Source organism: Gopherus flavomarginatus, chromosome 12 (assembly GCF_025201925.1).
Source record: "Gopherus flavomarginatus isolate rGopFla2 chromosome 12, rGopFla2.mat.asm, whole genome shotgun sequence".
NCBI classification, from domain to species: domain Eukaryota; kingdom Metazoa; phylum Chordata; order Testudines; family Testudinidae; genus Gopherus; species Gopherus flavomarginatus.
The window spans coordinates 36,492,327-36,513,459 of NC_066628.1; the positions used below are offsets into that span (position 1 = coordinate 36,492,327).

Genomic DNA, 21,133 nt, shown 5'->3' on the forward strand with positions numbered 1-21,133 from the left:
GACTTTATGCGATAATGTTTCCAGCAGTGCTATGCAAAGGTGTGGAGGCAATTTGTTTTATTTAGATATTCAGAAAGTATGATTTGGATACTAGCAAAATCATGCAGACTGCAAGAGTGATGCATTTTAGTAGAGTGCCCAGGATCTCTGGAACAGCACATTTAAATGCTGGAAGAATCAACTCATCCCTTCATTCAGATTCAATAGAGTACAGTGCATCTTCCATGTCTGGCCCTTTCCTTAAAAATGTAGAGTTGATCCCAATTGTCCTTGGACAAAAAAAAAAATATTTTCCCATCTCTTACCCCCAGTTCTCATGCAGTATATGCTGTGAACCACTTGGCGTCTGCCCTCCATTTCAGGGTATATCTACACTGGAGCTGGAAGTGTAACTTCTGTCTGGTAGATACACTCATGCTTGCTCAGATCAGGCTAGTGCACTTTTACTTCTAATGCATCTGCTTGTGCTGGGACAGGCTTGCCTAATTGACCTAATTGTATTGCATGAAGAATTCTGAGTATTAAAGTTTAATTTGAGTACTGTGTCCTATTCTGTGGCAGGTTATATACAAATGACTGCCCTTCTTTATATCACTGGTGTTAGCATGGAATTATCTCCTTTTATTAGTACGATAGCATGAGGTTACCCAATTGTTGCACTTGATTGTAAAGATGTGTAGACAATTTTTGTTTACCCAAATTGTAATGAGTTAGGAACAAGTACTATACCTAGTACTAGACTCACTACTTATATGTTAGTAACCTTTCTTTTTAATCCAGATTCCAGATTACAGAAATGCAGTTATTGTGGCCAAATCCCCTGATGCAGCGAAAAGGTAAATAGACTCTTCCTGGCTCTCTGGGTGTATATTTGATAAAACCTACTGTGATCTGGTAGTATGGAGTGCATGTCGAAATGCAGAGTCCCCTAAACTGAAACAATAAACTTGTCTGTCAAACTGTTTTGCAGTAAAATGCTGAATTCAAACTTAGTGCTGCCAACCTTTGAGGTGCAAGCGTCTGGATTGTCCACACAACTGACCCTTGCACTTGGCGGGGAAATGCCCAGATTTAGAGCTCCCAACAGCTGGTGTATTGAGCAGTTGCTATTTACTTGGGTATTAGAGAATGTCTGAGCTTCCCACACATTTAAGGAGTCCTGAAGGCAGTACTGGGCACAGTCAGAATACACAGTCACACCTGTTGCCTTTATCCAATGCTAATGTGGAGATTGCCATTAGGAGGAAGTGGCACCTAGCCCTTGGCCCACACTATTGTACAGTGGTGGTTGCAGTAAGGATCTATGTTTGAATCTGCAGACCTGAGAAGGCAGTGACAGTCAGCTTGTCATAAGGAGAGGATGCGGAGGAACACCAAGAACCTCCTGGTGATGGAATGGAGGGCTAGAGAAGAGGGGAGGTACTGGGCGTTGGGGTATTTGAAGAGGATGGGTTTGAAAAGGCAGTTCTTCCCTAGCACCAATCCTACACCTTTTGATAGGAAGTGGAAGGAGCTTTTCTGGAAGTTGAGTGACACAGTGGTAAAGTCCTAAATTCCCCTGCTGATTGTAGGCAAGGATTAAACATGTGTGATTAAAAAGCATACCAAGCCAGAGGGCCTTTCCAGAGGTGTTCTCATGTATCCCCCTAACCTGTTCTGGTTTTCATGCAGGGCTCAGTCTTATGCCGAGAGACTGCGTCTGGGACTGGCAGTGATCCATGGAGAGGCTCAGTGTACGGAGCAGGACATGGATGACGGCCGCCACTCTCCCCCAACTGTCAAAAATGCCACTGTGCACTCTGGCCTAGAGCTGCCCTGTAAGATTAGCACTCTATCTCCATTTAACTTTTGATCAATGGGGGAAGGCATGGTGATGGGAGCTCGCTGTCCGCTTCATTTTACTGATATAAACTTGGGGTCAGGACTCCTCAGCGGGTTGCAAGGTTATTACATGGGGGGGTCACGAGCTGTCAGTCTCCACCCCAAACCCTGCTTTACCTCCAGCATTTATAATGGTGTTAAAATTATAAAAAAAGTGTTTTTAATTTATAACGGGGGTCGCACTTGCTATGGTAAAAGGGGTCACCCAGTACAAAAGCTTGAGAACCACTAATATAAACTATACCAGTGCAACATCTCATGTAGACAAGGTTGAAGTTAGATCTGAAGACCTTGTCTACGCTGAGGTCTTTGTCAGATCTCCCACTAGCCTCAGTGCAGCTTCAGCTGGCGTTAGTGCCGGGAGAATTTGATAAACATCAATGTAGAGACTGCATTTATTCATCAGGGAGTGGCAAAATTATTCCTGTTAATGAAATAAACTTGACTTCTAACCATCTTATTGAAATACCAAAGGGAAATTTGCAAGGGAATAGCCACTGAGCTGAGAGATTGTTGGGTGGGTAGGCCTTTTCTGCTTTTGGGTGCAGGCTTTTTTTTTTTTTTTGGCTGCTGTCCTCTGAATGTGGAGGCTATGCCCTAGAGCTACAGCAGCCTTTACAATAGTCCTTGTCCGTACTGGGAACAAAACGGTGCTAGTTAGTCTCATTTAGATATTGTTTCTGGGAGCATTCTAATGTGACTTGTTTGGTTGGTATGAATAAGGGTCTTTCTAAGAACTTTTGGAACTCAGACTGCTACCTTGTATGCTCTCTCTATCCTCACCCTTGTATTAGCTGGCAGCACAGTTTTTTATAATGTTTTTTATGTCCAAAATCCTAAAAAACTGTTCTAAGGAACTATGCTGCTATCCTGCTAGCAACATCAGGATTCAAACAGCGGTAGCAGTACTGATAAGGAAAAAAATCCAACTGTTTCCCTTCCCTCTTAGCTGTCCAGGTACATGTTTTTGGGCCTTAAGGTTAGGGTTTAGAGTCATGGATGCATTGTGTATGTATGTGAGACTAGAGCAAGGTGGCAGGTGGGGAGGGAAGGGTGCGGGGAGGAGACATGGAATGTTGCTTTTTGCAGCTGAGGTACCTGTCCATCAAGCAGATTAGCTCAGTGATATCTGTCTCTGCAGAAGTTAGCAGTAGCATAGATGGTCCAATGCTTGCAGAATGATAATGAACACATAACCAAGAGTGGGTGTTCCTCTCTTGTCCTTGATGTGATGTTTAGAGATCAACATCCTTCATGCATTAGCTAGTTACGATGCTGAGACAAAGTGGGTACAAAGGAAATTGTCATCGTCACAAGTGTTAGTATAACACGTGCACACTTAAAGGACGTATTGAAGCTAGCAGGAGTCTCTTCTTGGCTTCTGACAGCAAATGTTAGTCTATGATTTTTGTCTTCCTGCAAGCATTTTTCCCTCCTGTTTCTAATGGGAACTGAAATTTAACATAGCTGCTTTGGTCTGTTTCCTTGATTCCGAGGTATGGGGGACTTTTTTTGCTCTTTAGTATAACTAGAGTATTACTCCTGAGGGAATTCTGTGCCTAAAAATTGTGCGCACAATATTTTAAAATTCTGCAAATTTTATTTGTCAGTGAATAAATGTGGCTCCAGCATGGCAAATGAGCACAGGCCACTGGCTGCATTGAGGTGGGAGATCACCCTGAAGCCCCTACCTCCCTTTGTACAGGGACTTGGCAGTGAGTCTGCACATGACCCTGACACAGTGCAAAGGCTGGGTCTGCCCCAGAAACACCCTGGGACTCTGACCCTCTGCACCAGTTATGGGTGGGCTGGCTCATCCCAGCAGGATCCAAGTGTGGAGGGGTTTAGTGTGGGGTGAGAGGTTTCTGCATGGGGCAATCTGAATGCAGGCACTTCAGTGGAAGATCTGGAGGCACTGAGGCTCGTTGTGGGGTTCCGGGCGCAGCGGCATTGGGACGCTGCAGGGGATCCAGGTGAAGGTAGTTGGGGCTCAAGGGCAGGGGTGGGGGAGGGCTGGGTATATGGAGATGGGACTCAGCAGAGTGGTCTGGGTGTGGGGGTCTAGTGTGGGGAGGGTCCTGGTGCTGAAGGGAGTGAGGCTTGATGAGGTTGGGGTCCAGGTGCAGCTGGTTGGGGATCAGTGGGGTGGTGGTCTGGGTGTGAGTGGCTTGTTGGAGGGGTCCAGGTGTAGTGCTTGTCAGGGTGAGAGCTCAATGGGCCTGCTTAACGGGGGAGACCCAGCTACTGCTGAGGAGATGCCACATGCGGGGCTTCCACTTCTGCCTGTGGTGCCCCTATCCCCTTTTCTTCTCCATCCCCTTCCCCTCGAATAGAAAACAGGAAGGCTCCCAGCACACAGAAGGGAAGTACGACTGGCGCAGGACCCAAGAGGCAGCGTTCAGCTGCAGTGTCAGTTGTGCAGGGACACAGACAATCTCTGTCAACTGGGCAGCTCTCCGCTTCCAGAATGAGGGGGGGCAGGGGCACGTAACCCTGTGTGCCCCCTAAAAAATTGCACTCATGGTCCCCACCAACCCCCATGTGGCTTCCTTTTGCTTCCCTACCGTTTTCTGCAGGGAAACATAGGAAATCTGCGTTGGGAGTGGCAGGGAGGTGTTCTGCGGGTGTGCAGTCTTGCAGAATCACCCCAGGGGTAGAGCATGTAGATCTTGCATCAAGGGTTACGTTGATGGTGATTGACGATTTTAAAGTACTTGAAAATCTAGAAGAGATTCTTTATCAGATGATAAGTCCTCAGCTACATTATGGGCTGCTGTAAACAGGACTGTGGTCAGTTGTTCACCATGTTCACTGAAGGTAGGACAGGAAGTAACGGGTGTAATCGGCAGCAAGGGACATTTAGGTTACATATTAAGAAAAAATTTCTAACTATAAGGGTAGTTAAGCTCTGGAATAGGTTACCAGGGGAGATTGTGGAATCCCCCTCATTGGAGGTTTTTAGGATCAGGTTGGACAAACACCTGTCAGGGTTGGTCTAGGTTTACTTGATCTTGTCTCAGCGCAGGGGACTGGACTTGATGACCTCCCCAGGTCCCTTTCAGGCCTACATTTGTGATTCCATAACAGATTTAAGGTAGGTTGGATTTGAGGCTTAAATTGAGTGCTCCTTAATGGTAGCCGGCACATAGGTTTGTCCAATCCAATGTCATTATGGTTTCAGGGAAGAAATGCTTTCAGTCCACTGTTTTCGAGACATGAGCTCAGCTTATGTCTCTCACCTTCCTCCTTATTTATCCATCCTAGAAATGTGATGCCTGACTAATTACCTTGCATTCTTCAGTGTCTGAAACACAAATGTAAAACAATCAAATTATGCTATCTGAAGTTAACTAAAAAGGGGAAAAACAGGGTAAATTTCTGAGGTGAGTCTTGCTCCTTGCCAGTAGTGCTTCTATGTAAATTATTTTGTTGATTCTCTGCAGCCTTTGAGTCTTACTTGCTACTTGGTTTGGAGCAAGTGCTGGGCTCTGTTACCTAGACTACAAAACAACAAAAGTATCTGTTTCAAAAAAAATCCATAAAGTCTGTAATTTGTAGCAGGTACCATGTATTTGCTCTTCACTGTGCTAAAACTAAAGTGCAGTTGGGGTTAGGAAAAGTGGCATTGTGGGGTCTGTATCGATCCTCTGACTCTTCCTGATCCAATTAGTTCTGTTTACAGGTCAAGAGGTTTTTCCAAAATGCCACTTCAGCAAAACCCTTAAGGTCTGAGTAAGGCTGGATTTTTTGTTTCTTCCTCTTGCACCAGTAACAAAAATAACCGGACGTGGAAGTTTCCTGCTAGTTTTGATGGTGAAGCAGAATAGACTCTAAGTAGTTCTCCTACATCGTTCTAAAACATAGCATACACTACTAACATAGAACTTGGGTTCCCTTGAATCAAAAGGGTCAGAAAATGTCCTTAGTTGCCAAAGGAGGGAGCAAAGTCTCCAGAATTACACCCTTGATTCTGCAGAAGCCCCTCTGGATATAAGGTAGGCACTAGAAAGTTGAGGTATTCCTGGGAAGGAGCCGCCCACCTGGACATACGCTCCTTTCTGTAGAGCGTAGATTTCCCACCAGAAATCGGTGCAGAACTTCCAGTTTTGTGAGCTAGAGTGGTGGTTGAACAGACAGAAAGGTGTCTGTGTCCAAGGCTGTATATCTACACTGCAGCTGGAAAGTGCAGTGCCCATGCATGAACTAGTGTGATAAAGCTAGTGGTCTAAAAAATAGCAGTGTGGTCACTGCAGCTCAGACTAGCCACGCAAGTACAACCCTGTCTGAGATACTTGATATGTAGTTGGGGCTAGCCCAAGCTGCTGCCTTTGCCTCCCCAGTCATGCTGCCTTTTTTAGTGCGTGAACTTTAACAGAGCTAGCGTGTGAATGTCTGCCCAAGCTGGGAATTACGCCTCTCAGCTGCAGTGTAGATGTCACCTAAGTGGGAGTAGGAATCAGACCTACTTGGAGGTAGATGGCCTTCTGCAAAGATAACTATGGTCCATGCAGTTGTGGGTGGGCATAGTGGGTCAGCTGGCCTTAGCCACATTCTACTCTTTGGCCCAAACACCAGCTCCTATGGGATTATTTGCCTTTAATTCCTGGGCTCTGCTCCTTGTTCATGTTTTACCCTCCTGCCAGAGAGCATTGTAGAATCCACTGTCTGTTTGACTCAGCGACACATGGGAGAGTTATATTGTATTAAAGTGCCATAGTTGGACACTTTTGGCTGCACTTCTTAAACTGCTGTGCTAAAAATTCAGAAAACCAGAAATCTTTGAGCCTTAATACAGGACATCCCTATAAGGCTGTTGTTTTGTATTTGTAGTTGTTTATAGAGCCTTTGTGTTCAAGCCTGCAGCTGATTATGTTGTGCTTTAACAAATGCACATAAGTTTGTGCTTGCCGACTCTCCCTTCTGAAAATGTGTGTAACATGTTAAAATCGTTCATGTAGCCTTTTGGCTTGCTATCCAATGTATGTAAGCAATGTGCCACTCAAACCAAAAACCAAACAGGCTTTCATAAGCAAAGGCACTAGGATAAAAAAAAACTGAGTGAACTCGTGGGGCTTTTTCCTCTTCCGTATTTAGAATGGGGGCATAAAAAAAAACCTGTACTTATCTAGGTGCATCACGTTGCATAACTATTTGTTGCTGGTTCTTCTGTCATCCTGTTGTAAATACAGCATTATTTTACTTGGTGAATGTAAGTTTAACACACAGAAACTCTAACTTTTTGTTGCCTCTGAACTGAAGCCACCACAATATTCCTTAAAAAGTATTGGCCACTAAATGAGAGCAGCAAGTTTGAGCGCAGGTTAATGCCATTTCCTTATGCCAGATGAAATGATTTTTTTAACTCTTAATGAAGGGTGATAATTGTATCCAGCACTTAAATCAGAGGAATAAGCCTTTACAAAGATTAGGGCTTTTTGCTGAGCAATTGGGTTTTTCCACATATTCTCTGAAACATTTTTCATGTTCCTATTTATAAAAATCACTCCTCTTCATTTGGTGTCTGATCCTTTTAAAAAAATATTTGCTAGAAACACTAAAATCAGCTTCCTGACTCTTTAGAAGCACTTGCAGTCCTTGGACCAGACTTTGATCTTGGTTACATCCCTGTAAATATAATGAGTTAGAGTGACTTTGGGCTTATACCAGAGTAACTGATATCCAAGTCTGACCTACTTCTTTTAACTTTGTTTGCCTCTTTCAACTACATGGAAACAAAGGTTTTATACCTGGGAGGAAAATGATGACTTACTATTTAGAGCAATTTTTCAAGCCACTATCTCCCAGCAGTTCTGACTTGTAAGTATGACTAGGACTGAGGTTTTTGGAGAGGGAGAAACTGACCACAATGACTTCGGCGTGTGTTTTACCTCACATTGGAGCAATCGAAGTTCTTTTGAGATTTGACGTGGTTATGGGTGGATATTGGCTTGCACTTTTTTTTTCTTTTCTTTACAGAGATAATTGATCGAGAAAAAGGGAGAACAGCTCTTTAGGAATCGGGTAGGTCTACATCAGGGGTAGGCAACCTATGGCAGGCGTGCAGAAGGCAGCACACGAGCTGATTTTCAGTGGCACTCACACTGCCCGGGTCCAGGCCCTGGTCCTGCCCAGGGGCTCTGCATTTTAATTTAATTTTTAAATGAAGTTTCTTAAACATTTTTAAAACCTTATTTACTTTACGTACAATAGTTATATATTATAGACTTCTAGAAAGAGACCTTCTAAAAACGTTAAAATGTATTACTGGCACGTGAAACCTTAAATTAGAGTGAATAAATGAAGACTCGGCACACCACTTCTGAAAGGTTGCTGACCCCTGGTCTGCATGCTGCCTACCCTACTTTACAAAGCAAAAAAAAAAAGGCTTAAATATAGCATTTAAATATAGAGAAGAAAGGAAGGACACTGATTACTGCTAATATTGGTAGCTGACTGTCAAAACTCTGACCGTAGTGTGGAGATTAAATTACTGGTAAGGAATACTTCATTTGTTATGCAGTGGAAAGGTGCAAACTCCAGATGAAGAGTTACATGTTTGCCAGTAAAATAGTGCTGAATTTCAACTCTAAGATCCATTCACCATCCTTCTGAACGGAATTCTCCCTAGTCTGTCTGCTGTAAGCAGAACCCTGTTCATCTGTGGAATGTATGTTAAGGTTGGGACAGGAGTCAGATGTAATCCTTTGGGCATTTGATAGCTCAGTCCTTCCTACCAAGAGTTTTATTATCTAAACTAGATTAATAATTAATCAAAACTGGTAGGTAGGGCCTGCAGCTGAAATATTTTAGCCTGCTTATTTCTTGTGAAGTTTAATCCTGGTTTATTAAAAGTACCCTTCCTCCTGCCCTCCCCTTTACATGAGAACTGTTTTTTTCCCTTTACACTCATGTGTCTCTATGTATTGGCAAGCAAGCTGTAGAAAACAGTTGTAGAGCGACTGAGGAATCTCTGCTTCAAGGAACACTTCAGCTAGGACTCAAGCTAGCTGCCTAACTGAGACGTTAAACTAAAATTCAGCACTGACCGACTTATTCTGTTCAAAACATAATTCTTTGGCTTTTTAAAATTTGACTAAGGTTTAAAGGAAAATGAGCCCTTTACATATGATTCATTACATTGCGCTGTTTTATATGCTTCATGTAGTAGCCGTATACCTTTGAAACTGTGGTCCCCATAAATCACATTTATCTTACACCTAAATCTGCCTCACCTATACTCTGCCACATATCCACCTCTGCCAAAGCTACTAACATTCCAAACTACAGAGTATCTTACACATCATTTTAAGAGTATTCTATTAGTCTGTGCAAGAGGGGTATTTTCAGTCAGTTTGAGGTGAGATATCCTGATCCAGTATGACTAAAAGTGATTTCCTTACTATTAGCTTAAAATCCCTTTTTTTGGTAATAGGATAAGGCTTTTCTTTCTGCCCTGGTAGAATGCTAGGTATTAGACGAGTGCATACATTTTGTAACAATATATTCAAAAAAATTATTTTTTGTGCCTGAAAGTTCTTAACTCGTCTGAAGCCTGTATAGTTGAATTATAGTAATTGAAGCATCTGTCTTTACAGTGGGAGGCTATGAAGGAGTATCAGTGACATTTTATTTTAAAATACTCTAATCCTCTCAATCATTTCTACAGGGGTTATGTAAAAGGTGTCGCATATGTAGAATTTTAAATGGGGTAATATGAATGTTTTCATGATGGGCTGGCGTGGGCTGATATATATCACTTCCTTACTACTGCATTTGAGCAATGATTCATGCCATTACATGCTTTCACCAGATTCATGCAATGTACATTTCATACCCTTAGATATCTTCTTTATGTCATACACATGCCCTGAGACTTTTGTGTTATAAATCAAAATGTTCATTGTCAGGGAAGGGACTTCTTAAATGTACTTGGCTCAAGGGTGGCCAATCCTTGTCCAGGTGAGGGATTTATTAACAACTTGCCAGCAGTCTGAGGGCCGCATCCAGTTTGTGGAGCAGATGGCTGTCTGACTTGTCTTTAAATCCAAAGTAGAAGTGCAAAGTAGACAGTACATATCAGCATATGATGCTCCACCTTGATATTGACACTGCTTGCCTGAAGGTGGAGCGTTTCCTGTTGGTACATGTTGTTTCTGCATGCCACAGATCCATATAAAAGTACAGCTCTTTGAAGTGTGGGGTGAGGGGGAAGGCGGAGAGGGATTGGCACCTTCTTACTCAACAGATCTGATCCTTTTATATGTCATCTACAAAATTTAGTAATAAGTGTATTTACTGCTTTTTACTCCTGTGTTGGGTTTGTCGTGCTAAGATTGAGCTGGATTCTATTTGTCCTTCTTCTGAACACTAATTACAAAATTCCAGTCTCCTATACTACTGAAAGCAATGAACGTATGCAGGGCTGTCTTTAGGATTTATGGGGCCCTATGCAGTATTATTAAACTGATGCCCCTATGCCTGACGGCAGCCCAGGCTCACATGTGTATAAGCCTGGTCTTTTGAAGGATTTATTTAAAAAAACTATGTCTGAATATCCAAGCATTTAAGGCTAAAGATGAATAGTCAAGATTGTGCATCTAAAAATCTATGCAAGGATTTTTTAGCGATGTGATTTTATAATCTTCAGCAACACACTAATGACATATTTTTAAAGCAAATTTTAACATGTTCTGAGTAAATATTACAGTGATGCACAACTGTTTTTTGTCAGTAAATTCAGAAACTGGCAGTATATACCTGGGAGTTGGCAAATGCCTGTTAAATGGCTTCATTACCACTTGAATGGCTCTTTAACAGTTTTAATGTTGTGCTGATAGGTCTGGCAGGCTGGAAGCCTTTTTCACTTTTAAGTACTGCAGCAGCCAGCTGTCATGGGAGCCTGCAGGAGTGGTAGAACAGGGATAGGAAGAGGCGGAAAGATGGACACTAAGACCCAGAGGTGCCCCAAATTTTTGGGTGCATATTCCTAAGGATGGCCCTGAACATATGCAGGTGTCATAAAGGGTCTTTTCTGGTCTGCAACACACTTTTTTGGGGATAGAGGAGAAGGAGAGAATCCAGCTTGAGTCTCAGATCCCCAGATCAGTTTGCATGGCTAGCTATCAGAAAACTACCTCTTGCAAACCAGGGACGTTTGATAACATCCTTTAAGGAAGCCAAATGTGGAAGCCCACAACACCATTTTTAGTCACTTTTTGTAGCAGAAGTGCACTTTTAGATGAGAGCAGCACCACTGCTTGAGCTGCATTTGGGCCAACAGCTGCATCATAGCTGCTTTGACATAAGGAATTTTAAGACATTTAAAGGGAAAAAATGCTAATCACCAGCTGGCTCAGTTGAAGTGAATGTGAGACGTAGGTGCTTGATGCCTCTGGAAATCAGACTCTTAATTTCTTATTAAGCTCCTCTACTTCTCCCTTTTTAAAGTGATTTATAAAAATTGAAGTTCTGTGGGTCTTATGGGGTATATATATATAAATTGCAAGAAGTGATGCACCAAGTTTAATTGAAAGAAGTGGGAGCCTGTCCTACCTGCAGTGCAGTAAATGGATATATGCATGCAGCAGAACTGCCGTGTATGGAATCTAACTAGGCTTTGCTTTGTTTTTAGTGATGATGGCCAAAGAGAAGCCACCAATAACTGTAGTCGGAGATGTTGGGGGAAGAATCGCCATCATTGTGGTATGAGACTGAAAGAGCAGTGGGGTGGGATCTTTTTCTCCATCCCATCTCTAATGTGTATACCTCCATGTAGCTGGGATTTCTGTTCTGGAGTAGAAATGACACAACATCATTCAAGTTCTAACATGATATTCACATTCCATCCTCTCCTCAACTCTCTCCAGCTTTCCTGTGTATCTAAATAGGAAAGACAGACAAACCCTGTTAATATCCAGTGTTCAGCCCTGTGTCCAAAATGTGGGGCTGTGGACCCTCAAATTTTCCTGCCTAGTTACGCCAGAACCCAAAGATGAATACCTCCAAATGGAATTCACTTGCTGCTGGTCTCCATTTACCCTGCTGAACTGTTGAGATGGGTGGCATGGGGTTTTGGTATCATTGGGAGGATGGATATAGTCTTCTCCTTTAGATACAAGACTGAAAGTGCAAGACCTGGGTTCTAGTCCCAGTTCTGCCACAGAAGTCCTGTGTGACCTTGAGTAAGTCAAAATCTCAGTGCCTCACATTTCCCTTTCATTAAAATGGGACTCCTTCTATACCTCACATTGGAGCTGAGATTTAAGTCATTGTGTGAGAGGCACTCGGATACTACAGTGGGGAGAACTATAAAAATATTTGCAAATAAATAAAATTACATTAATTATCAGAGCTGGTGTATAAAGGATCTTCATCAGTAGTCAAGGTAGACACTAACTTCCTCAAATATATACCGACTCTGCTGGTATAGCTGTGAAGAGATCAAAGTCTGTTTTCTTTCAGGTGGTAACTTCCTGGTTCTGATTGTGGGGTTGGTTTGTGTTTCTCTTAGGATGATATTATTGATGATGTGGAAAGCTTTGTAGCAGCCGCAGAAATCCTGAAAGAGCGTGGTGCTTACAAGATTTTTGTGATGGCCACTCATGGACTCTTATCTGCAGATGCTCCCCGTCTAATTGAGGAATCTGCAGTCGATGAAGTATGTCACTGCTGCTTGTCTTGTGGAGATGGGAAAAGGTTGGATGGTGGCCACATGGGTTCACGCACTAGCTTTTTGCCTCTAGACAGCAAGGTTCCAGATCACAGTTGTAAAATGACTTTCATCACAGACTGTTACCTAGTAAAAATTGTATCACAAAACCAACCAACCATACAGTTCAGCATGCAACTAACATTACCTATTCTGACTGAGAGTGGGTTTGGGATGATTTTTCAAAGCTTCATTTGGGGTGAGTTTAGCCTCTGCTTGCACTGAACAGCTTTTACCTGAGACTAATGTTCATTTTTTCATGAGTGACGCAATTAATCAAATTTACATATATTTGAGAGAAAACTAAAGCTGGTCTTTGCCAGATGACAAGAGAGATCCAGGAGTGAGAGTAATGGGGACATTAAATGAGGCTTCTAATATAGTTATCAGAAATGGGTTGTTATCCATTTTTTAGAAGATGAGAATGGAAAAATCTCATTTAGCTCAAAGGCATATGGCCTCTCAAGAGTCTGTCCTCTATGCAGATTTCCCATCTACATATAAATTTATTAATACCTATCTGGATGGAGGGTCTAAAGCACAGCCACCATTGGAAATTATGCTGAGTTGCCTTAATAAGGAGCCTTTGGGACCAGAAACTCTGTTTAGGGGACAGTCCCCTTCTGAATTTTATGATATTTGTTTTAATAGCCACACTTCGCCAAAGGGCAGACTTCACCTATTTTATTGGTACAGTGAGTCTGCATCCTTTGCTATCCTCTAGCAAGACTATTCACATGGATGCTTCTCCATCACATCCCATGTGCATGTGTTTGCTTTCCTGTGATATTTATTTTACTTTTCTCTGCCTCTCCTGTCTGCTCATGGACTTTGTGGGGTATTATTGGATCAAGCCATCAAATATTCCATCCTGAGTGGTCAAGAGCCTATGATGTACTCAGACTTGCTAGTCCATGTGGAGGAACTTCATGCAGAGCATCACTGATGTTGACCCTTTCTTCAAATGATCAGCCTTGGAAAATCTGTCATTTCAATCATATAATATTAGTGATATTTACACCTACCCCAAATCCTCTAACTACCCAGAGAAACGTCAGATACAATTGATTTTCAGAGTTTTATTCTTAGGTAGCCGTTAAATCTGAATTGATGCGTTGGTGGCACTCTCTATCTCTCTGCAGGTGGTGGTAACCAACACAGTTCCTCATGAAGTTCAGAAGCTGCAGTGCCCCAAGATAAAGACTGTGGATATCAGTTTGATCCTCTCTGAAGCCATCCGAAGAATCCACAATGGGGAGTCCATGGCTTATCTCTTCCGCAACATCACCGTGGATGACTAGATTGCAATGTTGCCCTTGTCCTGGCTTTCCTGAAGAGAAGGGAGAAGGAAATGTGCATGAAAATGCAATGCCATAAATTATAGACATAACACAACTGTTTCTTCTGCTGGGGGGAGGGTGTAGGATGTTTAAGGACTGAAGCCATGAGATTGAATAGCAAAAGTAAAATTGAACAGCCCTGATACCTGCAGCCTCTTCTGCTCACCTTGCAGGGAGGATTACATTTTAGTTCTGATCAGGAAATAGAGAGGCTTTGAATTGTAAGTAAAAGTTGCCTGAAAACTATTTAGTGTCTGCCTCTCCCCATTTAAAACAAAGCTGTAGTCTCATGAGAGGGGGAATCTGGAAGTCTTGTTGCTGCACATGGACTGATGAAGTAAAGATGGTGATGCTGTTTCTAGTCTATGGATTGACTATAGAATACAGAAGGGGACGCTTCATTTAAGCTGTCTGGGCAGGTAGGGTGCTGCCTGTAGTGGGGATGTGCAGAAAACCCCCATGCCAACTTTTGTAGCCTTTTCTAATTTCATTTATTCAGCATAGGTTTATTTTTATAAAATTATTGGCTGTAAGTACATTCAACAATGGCAGCCTAGAATGACCCAGTGGCAGTTAAATCCTTAGATTTCTCGGTGTTTATAACAACTTAAATATATTTATCTCAGCAGGAGTGGGAACATAGTAGTAGAATATGTCAACTTTATCTCTCGAGCCTTGGATTCTTGTCACAAGTCCGTGGCAAGTAATGTGAGTTTGATCCCTGTTGGAACACTTGTCTACATTGTCTAAATTAAGCACAATTTGTGATTTTTTTGGCTGTTGGCTCAGAAGTTGCCTGGGTTTGATATATCCTGGCAAAATTATATGGGGGAAACTTTGCATGTCTGCCTCAGAGATGGCTATACTTTCTGAAACTCTAAACAGCTAAAAAGCATAGGATGTTTCTTTTGGACCTTTTCCCTGTGGACAGCTGCCATTTTGGTCTGTTGTTGTAAATAGGTTAAATACGTTGACGGGGCAGCCCTGTAAAGTAAAAGAAAATGTAGATGCTTTAAACCTGTTTTCTGAAACACCCATTGAATTCCTGCCTCTCAATAGAGAGGCGTTGTTGCTTGCTCCTTTTCCAAGTGACACACAACCTTGGCTCTTGGCAAGGAGTATATGGCTGGTGAATTGTGAGGAGTTTTGCTGGGCTGTAATAAGATCCAAGGGCATATTCCAAAACATCCACCAAAACCTAGAATATTTTCAATTTGGCTCTGTGATCAGTAATTTGAGCCTATTGCTTGGGAGAGGACAATGCAGATTGATTGCTTTGTCCAGCAGGGGTTTGTTTATAGTATTACTTGCCCTTCAACTTCTACCTACATATTTCAGTCCCACTTCAATGTACAACAAATCCTAGAAGTGTCAGAGCATGTGTTTGTGCTGGGAGTCCAGGAAGAACCTTGAATGTTCAGCAAACAAAAGGTCCTCAGTAGAGTGAAATGCATGTTATAGAACTGGCTTCCTATCTCATAGCTGCTGAGCGTGTATGGAATATGGGTTCAGGAGTACCTTGCCTTCTCTGGAATCCAGCTGCTGATCTGTACCTACAGACTGGATCTTCTCGTAAGCAATATACGGGACTGTTCTTAATTGAGTGGCTTTGTTCACTAAGTATTAGAAAAAGTCACAGCTATACTCCATTACCATGACTTTATGTATGTGGCTCCTCAGGGCTGCTAATAGTTATATTTTAACAGAGTACCATACTTTAAGTATTACTGAAGGGACTGACTGACAAGCATGTATGTGAAGAAATCATAAATACTCATATCTCGTTCTTAATTAGTGCTAGGCTACAACTGTTCCTCATGATAGCCAGTTTTACCAACATGAAAACTTCCTCTCCTCATATCCCCTTTTAATTACTTTAAGGTAGACCCTACCCTGGGTGATGTGGCCCAGTTCATTAGCCGGCTGCCCTCTTGCCTCAGTTTTGTCTCTAGAATGAATTTGGTTGGGCCATAGTCATAAATCAGTCACATCATAAAATCCCAACCAGTTTGGCCCAATTGGCAGCCTGTGCTCACAAGGCCCAGAATTGCAATATGAGAGATTGCAAATGAGGGTGAAAATGCATCAGAAGAGCTGTGTGGAAGCTTGCAGTGCATCTGCCTGAACTATAGCTGGCTTGGCATTGAACTTAACTGAGTCGTTTTTTTTTTTTTGTTTTGTTTTTTTTCTTAATTTCATGGAATACAGCCCTGGTGGCTGCCATCATTACAGGATGTGCTGTCAGGTTTTTTTAAATAAAGGCCTCTCCCACCCAGTTTCCTCTGCCTTATGAAAGACTTGATTATCATTATGTCGTTGCCAGTTATCAGAGTAGGGGTTTAGGGGGCCTTGTAGGATTTAGTTTCTTATAGCAGTGGTGCCATTCAGAAAGTCTTGGTCTATCTGACCATGTCATCTTTATTCCCATCCCATCTCCCATATCCTGTGTTCTCCCTCTAACTCAATCCTGATATGAAAAAGCAATAAATTTAGATTTTCTGTTTTGGTTTTAAACTTCTGAAAATTTATATTTTCTTTTCTTGTAAAACAGAAAAGTGGCATATTATTTTCTCAACCCACCATCTGCCACCTTTCGCAGAAATTATCTTGGCTGAGAGTGCCTGACTGGGGAGAGGGGTTAATGCTACATGATGGCATTACTTTGAGAGTTGATTTTAAGGTGAAGGAGGTGGTGGTGGGGCAGGGGGATGGGGAGTTCTCGTTTGTGTGTTTGCTGATAGATCACTCAGGTTCTAAACAGTCTTCCCAAGATTCTTGGAGTATTTTACTTTAAAGAATTATTTAGCAGCATATATAAAATATAAGCATTTATGTTCCCCTTCTACATTTTACCACGTTGACATGGCTTTTTACTTCAGGATGTCATGGAATTCCTAGAAGTCCATTTAGTAATGAGTTTAGCATCCACTTTCTGAAACCACCCTCAACTGAGGCCATAGGAAGAGTGAAGATCCTTCATGTTCTTGTTTGATATCTCAAAAAACGGAGAGATGCTCAGTTTAAATTGCACAGTAGTGGAGAGGAAGCAATTTAAACTGAGCTTCCGTTATCTCCCAAATTCAAACTTTCAAAATGGTCTTGGTGGCTTATAAATGTCTGCTTTCTGCACATGGCTTAAATCTCCGTTAGGGTTGTAGTTTGATAATCTCTAATTGAATCTCTCAATGTGCACACTGCTTTAGAACTATACTTATGTCTTTGCAGTCTGCATTGAAGTGATAAAAGACACTGGAGAAGGTAATAAAAGCCCTGGGGCACCTCTTTCTTGCAGATGTATTTATGTTCATGCATTTTTCCTGTCCGGGGCAGAGTGAAAACAGCTGTGTGGTTGGCATATGTGTATAGAGTTGGTTAAATCTGCTTGATCTAGATTACGCTGTTAGCTAATTTCTTTGGAAAAAGTGACATGAGCACTCATTCCTGTGTCTGTTAGAAAGCCGTAGAGAAATTCCCAGAGTGGATGCTAATAAACTCTACATTTTCAACTGAGCGTTTCTCTGAAATTTATTGCAAAAAGCACTCCAATGGCCCAGATAAAAGCCTGCTGAGTATGCATAGTATCACTATTTGCATTGGTTCCATTGCACCTTTCTTTGTCCTTTAGCTCTGTGACACACGAAGCTTATGATCACCACATGGATTTGATGCCTATGATATTATAATGCCATTAGAGCTCCTTTGAGCTAAGGCACATCATAGTGCAGAGCAATAGGGGACAAATTCTTACAAAGCAAAACATTCAGTAACAGATCAAATTCAGTAAGACCATAGCATATATATATCCTTTACTAAATTTCATGGTCACAGCTGTCTAATCCTCTACAGGGTCAAAGTCCAGCTAACTTATTTTAAGTCCATAGGGTAGAAAGTATTTTTTACATCTTTTGTGCCTTTGCAAAGAACTGTACTGCCGTCCTTGCAGATGGTGCCTGTGTTAAGTCATCTGTGCTAGCAGGTGTAATGTCTGTCAAATGACTGGGAATTTATTTCGGTCATGGCTTTTCTTCTTGATCCTAGAGCAAGGAATCCTGCCTGGGGTTTGAGTCTCCAACCAATCAAACTTCTTAATGTTTATGTTGGATGAGCTGCCCAATGTGAAAATGGGCCTCTGCTACAGCGACAACAGCATTAGTAGAGACAGTTGCAGTTCAAGGTTTGTCGTCTTCCTTGCCTCTGACAAAAGGTGCTAGTTTTAATCTCTACATACACCCATGCAGATCAGCCTGGCTGGGTCATGTGGGCACGATTCTGAACCCTTTGCTTGCACTGAGTAGGGTCCCTTTGACTTGAATGGGGACCATTCAAAAGGTCAGTATACATAATGGATTGCAGAGCAAGACTCTTTAATGGTACAGCAGCATGGTACCCGCGGCAGCAAGTCTGAGCCTGGGGCAATGCACTCAGGCTCCCGCTACAGTGTTAAAAATTGCTGTATAGACACATGGGCTCTAAGGAGCATCACATGAGCCGAAGTCTGTAGACCCATCTCTGAGACTTGTTTGCTGTAGATTCAAACTTTGGCTGGCTGTGCACTAACTCGCCAGGTAGACAAGCCCGAAGAGTTAGTTACCCCAGGGACTAAATGCCACTTAAACTTTCCATACAGACATTATTGTAATGCAAAGGGCCCTGGGTAGCTTCTTTGCACTAGGTTAAACGTCACTCTGATGTTGACAATCACTGCTGCAGCTTTATTTTGATTTCATTCATAGTAATAAGTCTTTCCTGTACTTGCATGTCTATTGGAAAGGCGTGTGACTTTGAGTCATTTCCATAAATATATGCAGGAAAAAAGAACTCGTTAGGGCGAATGTATGTGGTTTATACTATATGATGCTAAGGCTTGTGTAACCTCCCCAAAGGCCTCGTGCTGTAGAGCTATAGGTTAAGCTGATACGGCATGATCCTGCATTTGTTAGTATACCTGGGTTAGGAGCCTTAAGCCTTTTCCGGTTTTAAAGGGGGGGGGGGGATCTGTGTTTTCTTTTCAACAAGACTTGGCTACTGCTCTCTTCTACTAATGGTCGTCCTTGAGAACTTCCAGTTCAGTGACTAAGCAAATACCAAGACCATGGAGGGGAAGAGGAAAGGATCTCACTGCAGTAATTCTCTGTTATAAAAGAGGCTTTGTTTAAATTAGTGCAGTTTGTCTCCCCAGCCATCTATGCAGTATATGGAAGTGGTGAGCCTGAAACTTCAGGAGAGAAAACTTCGCTTATTTTAGTTTTTATTAAGGCATGGCAACAGTGATGTCTAGGACAGAGTCAGATATTTGAGAAGGTGATGGAAGCAGTATTTTATCTCCACAGGCTCTGTGCATGGTCCCTGAGCACCTGTTTCTGCTAAAATTACCATGATAAATGACAGTTTCAGAGGGGTAGCCGTGTTAGTCAGTGTCAGCAAAAACAACAAGGAGTCTTTGTGGCATCTTAGAGACTCACAAATTTATTTGGGTATAAGCTTTTATGGACTAAAACCCACTTCATCAGATGCATGGGTTTTAGCCCACAAAAGTTTGTCCAAATTTCTTAGTCTCTAAGATGCCATGATAAATGAGTGATATTGATGCTCAAATTGTTGTCAGTAAGCTACAGAATTAATGCCCTCTTCAGAGGGAGGTACTTATTTCTATAAACTGCACCAAGAGGCCCCAATCAGGAGTCATGGTTTTGTGGTGTTAGGACAGCCTCTTTACGGTGTCTAACGTTCTTATGGTCTTGGTTAATGACAAGATGCCACAGGTGCACGAAACAAATGGCGGTGGGGTACTGAAGGATGAGGCAACAATGTGAGCACGACCAGCTGTTCCTGCAATGCAGCTCTTTGCCTGCCTAGCCACCAAATGGCACTAAGGAGACTTTGCTGTGCCTGCAGATCTACTGCATAGAGGATGTGCAGAAAAAACGCCATAGGGCTTAGGGCTGTGATTTACACTGAATGGTACCTTGGGCTAAGACACAAGCAAGTGGCAGAAGTCTGAAGTCAATCGCACCTTCTGAGTGTTTGTTCTGGGCAGGTTGGCTTCCATCTTAGGAAGAGGACTTGGTGTTGGATGACTGGAAAGTTTTCTACAAACAGCAATGCCTAAGAAACACCTTCTAATGAAAAGTGATGGTATACGTATCGTGAACTATCCTTTCAATCTGCCCAGGGAGATCTGCTTGGGGAATTTTTCCTAACCAAAACCCCTGAGTTACTGCTATTTTAATAACTGCATATTATGTGTTATAGTCCCTGCCCCAAAGCATTTTATTTTTTACTTCTGTAAAACAGGTTAAAATGGGAAGGCTCATCCTGAGGTTTAGGGCCCTGCACTAAGACTTGTGACCTTGGGCAAGACACTAAATCTCTGTGCCTCCATTCCCCTTTGCGGAAATGAGGATTTCCTTACCTGTGACTGCTGTGAGAACCAGTTCATTAACATTAGGGTGGTGCTCAGATACTATCATGACTGGGGCCATCGACCCACTGTGACAATGAAATTCAGATCAAACATTTGAACCTAGCAAAATCTCGGTTGTAGGGGTGGGAGAAGATATGTCCAGATGGCAGTTTTTGGCTCAGTCTGTTATAAACCTGCCCATGAGTTTAGAGAGAATAACACCTGCCCCTCACACACACACACTCCCCATTAAACTTCAGTTTGTGCTCAAGCACTTCTGCACTGAGGACTATGTGAGGTTGGTTTGCTGGTTTTTTAAATATCCTTAATATAGTTCCATTTGTAGAAAAGAGATTCGTTTCCCCTTCTACTTTTCTGCAACCTCTCTGTGCTATGGATGACCAGTCTTGTTAGAAGAACAGAAAAGACTGAAGCCTCTGTATCCCCTGTCCCCTCTCTCTTGGGAGGGCTGCAAGCAAGCAGCTGTCAGAACTCAACATTACTCTACAATGGATATTCATAAGTGGGGGTAAGTGCTTTCCCTCACTGAGTATAGACCTCACCTCCGTTTCATGTGGTGTGCTGACATCTGCTGGATGTTGAGGCTCTGTCCTGATAAAACCACTGGCAGACTGTTTTAATGCATTGAAAGTAATAACCCAGTTGGGATCTGTCTTAGCCTGGACGGCCTTGATACAAGATGGAAATGAGATTTAAAGAGCACTTCATGTAATACCTTTATGAGGGGAGTTACTTAAGCTAGAATCTGGCTGGCTCCTCGCATGTGCGGTAGGGCCAGAA

General features: G+C 42.4%; 1 protein-coding gene across 5 annotated transcripts in view; it reads left to right on the forward strand.

Moving 5' to 3' along the window:
• The window catches only part of PRPSAP1 (phosphoribosyl pyrophosphate synthetase associated protein 1), a 40,450-nt gene extending 26,243 nt beyond the window's left edge, over nt 1–14,207 (forward strand). For all 5 annotated transcript variants that reach the window (XM_050919382.1, XM_050919381.1, XM_050919383.1 and 2 more), the window contains 5 exons: nt 781–836; nt 1,672–1,817; nt 11,513–11,583; nt 12,392–12,538; nt 13,732–14,207. In XM_050919382.1, the coding sequence (XP_050775339.1) occupies nt 781–836; nt 1,672–1,817; nt 11,513–11,583; nt 12,392–12,538; nt 13,732–13,890 (579 nt within the window). In that variant the 3' untranslated portion in view covers nt 13,891–14,207. The remainder of the gene's footprint in view (nt 1–780; nt 837–1,671; nt 1,818–11,512; nt 11,584–12,391; nt 12,539–13,731) is intronic.
• The last annotated feature ends 6,926 nt before the right edge of the window (nt 14,208–21,133 follow it).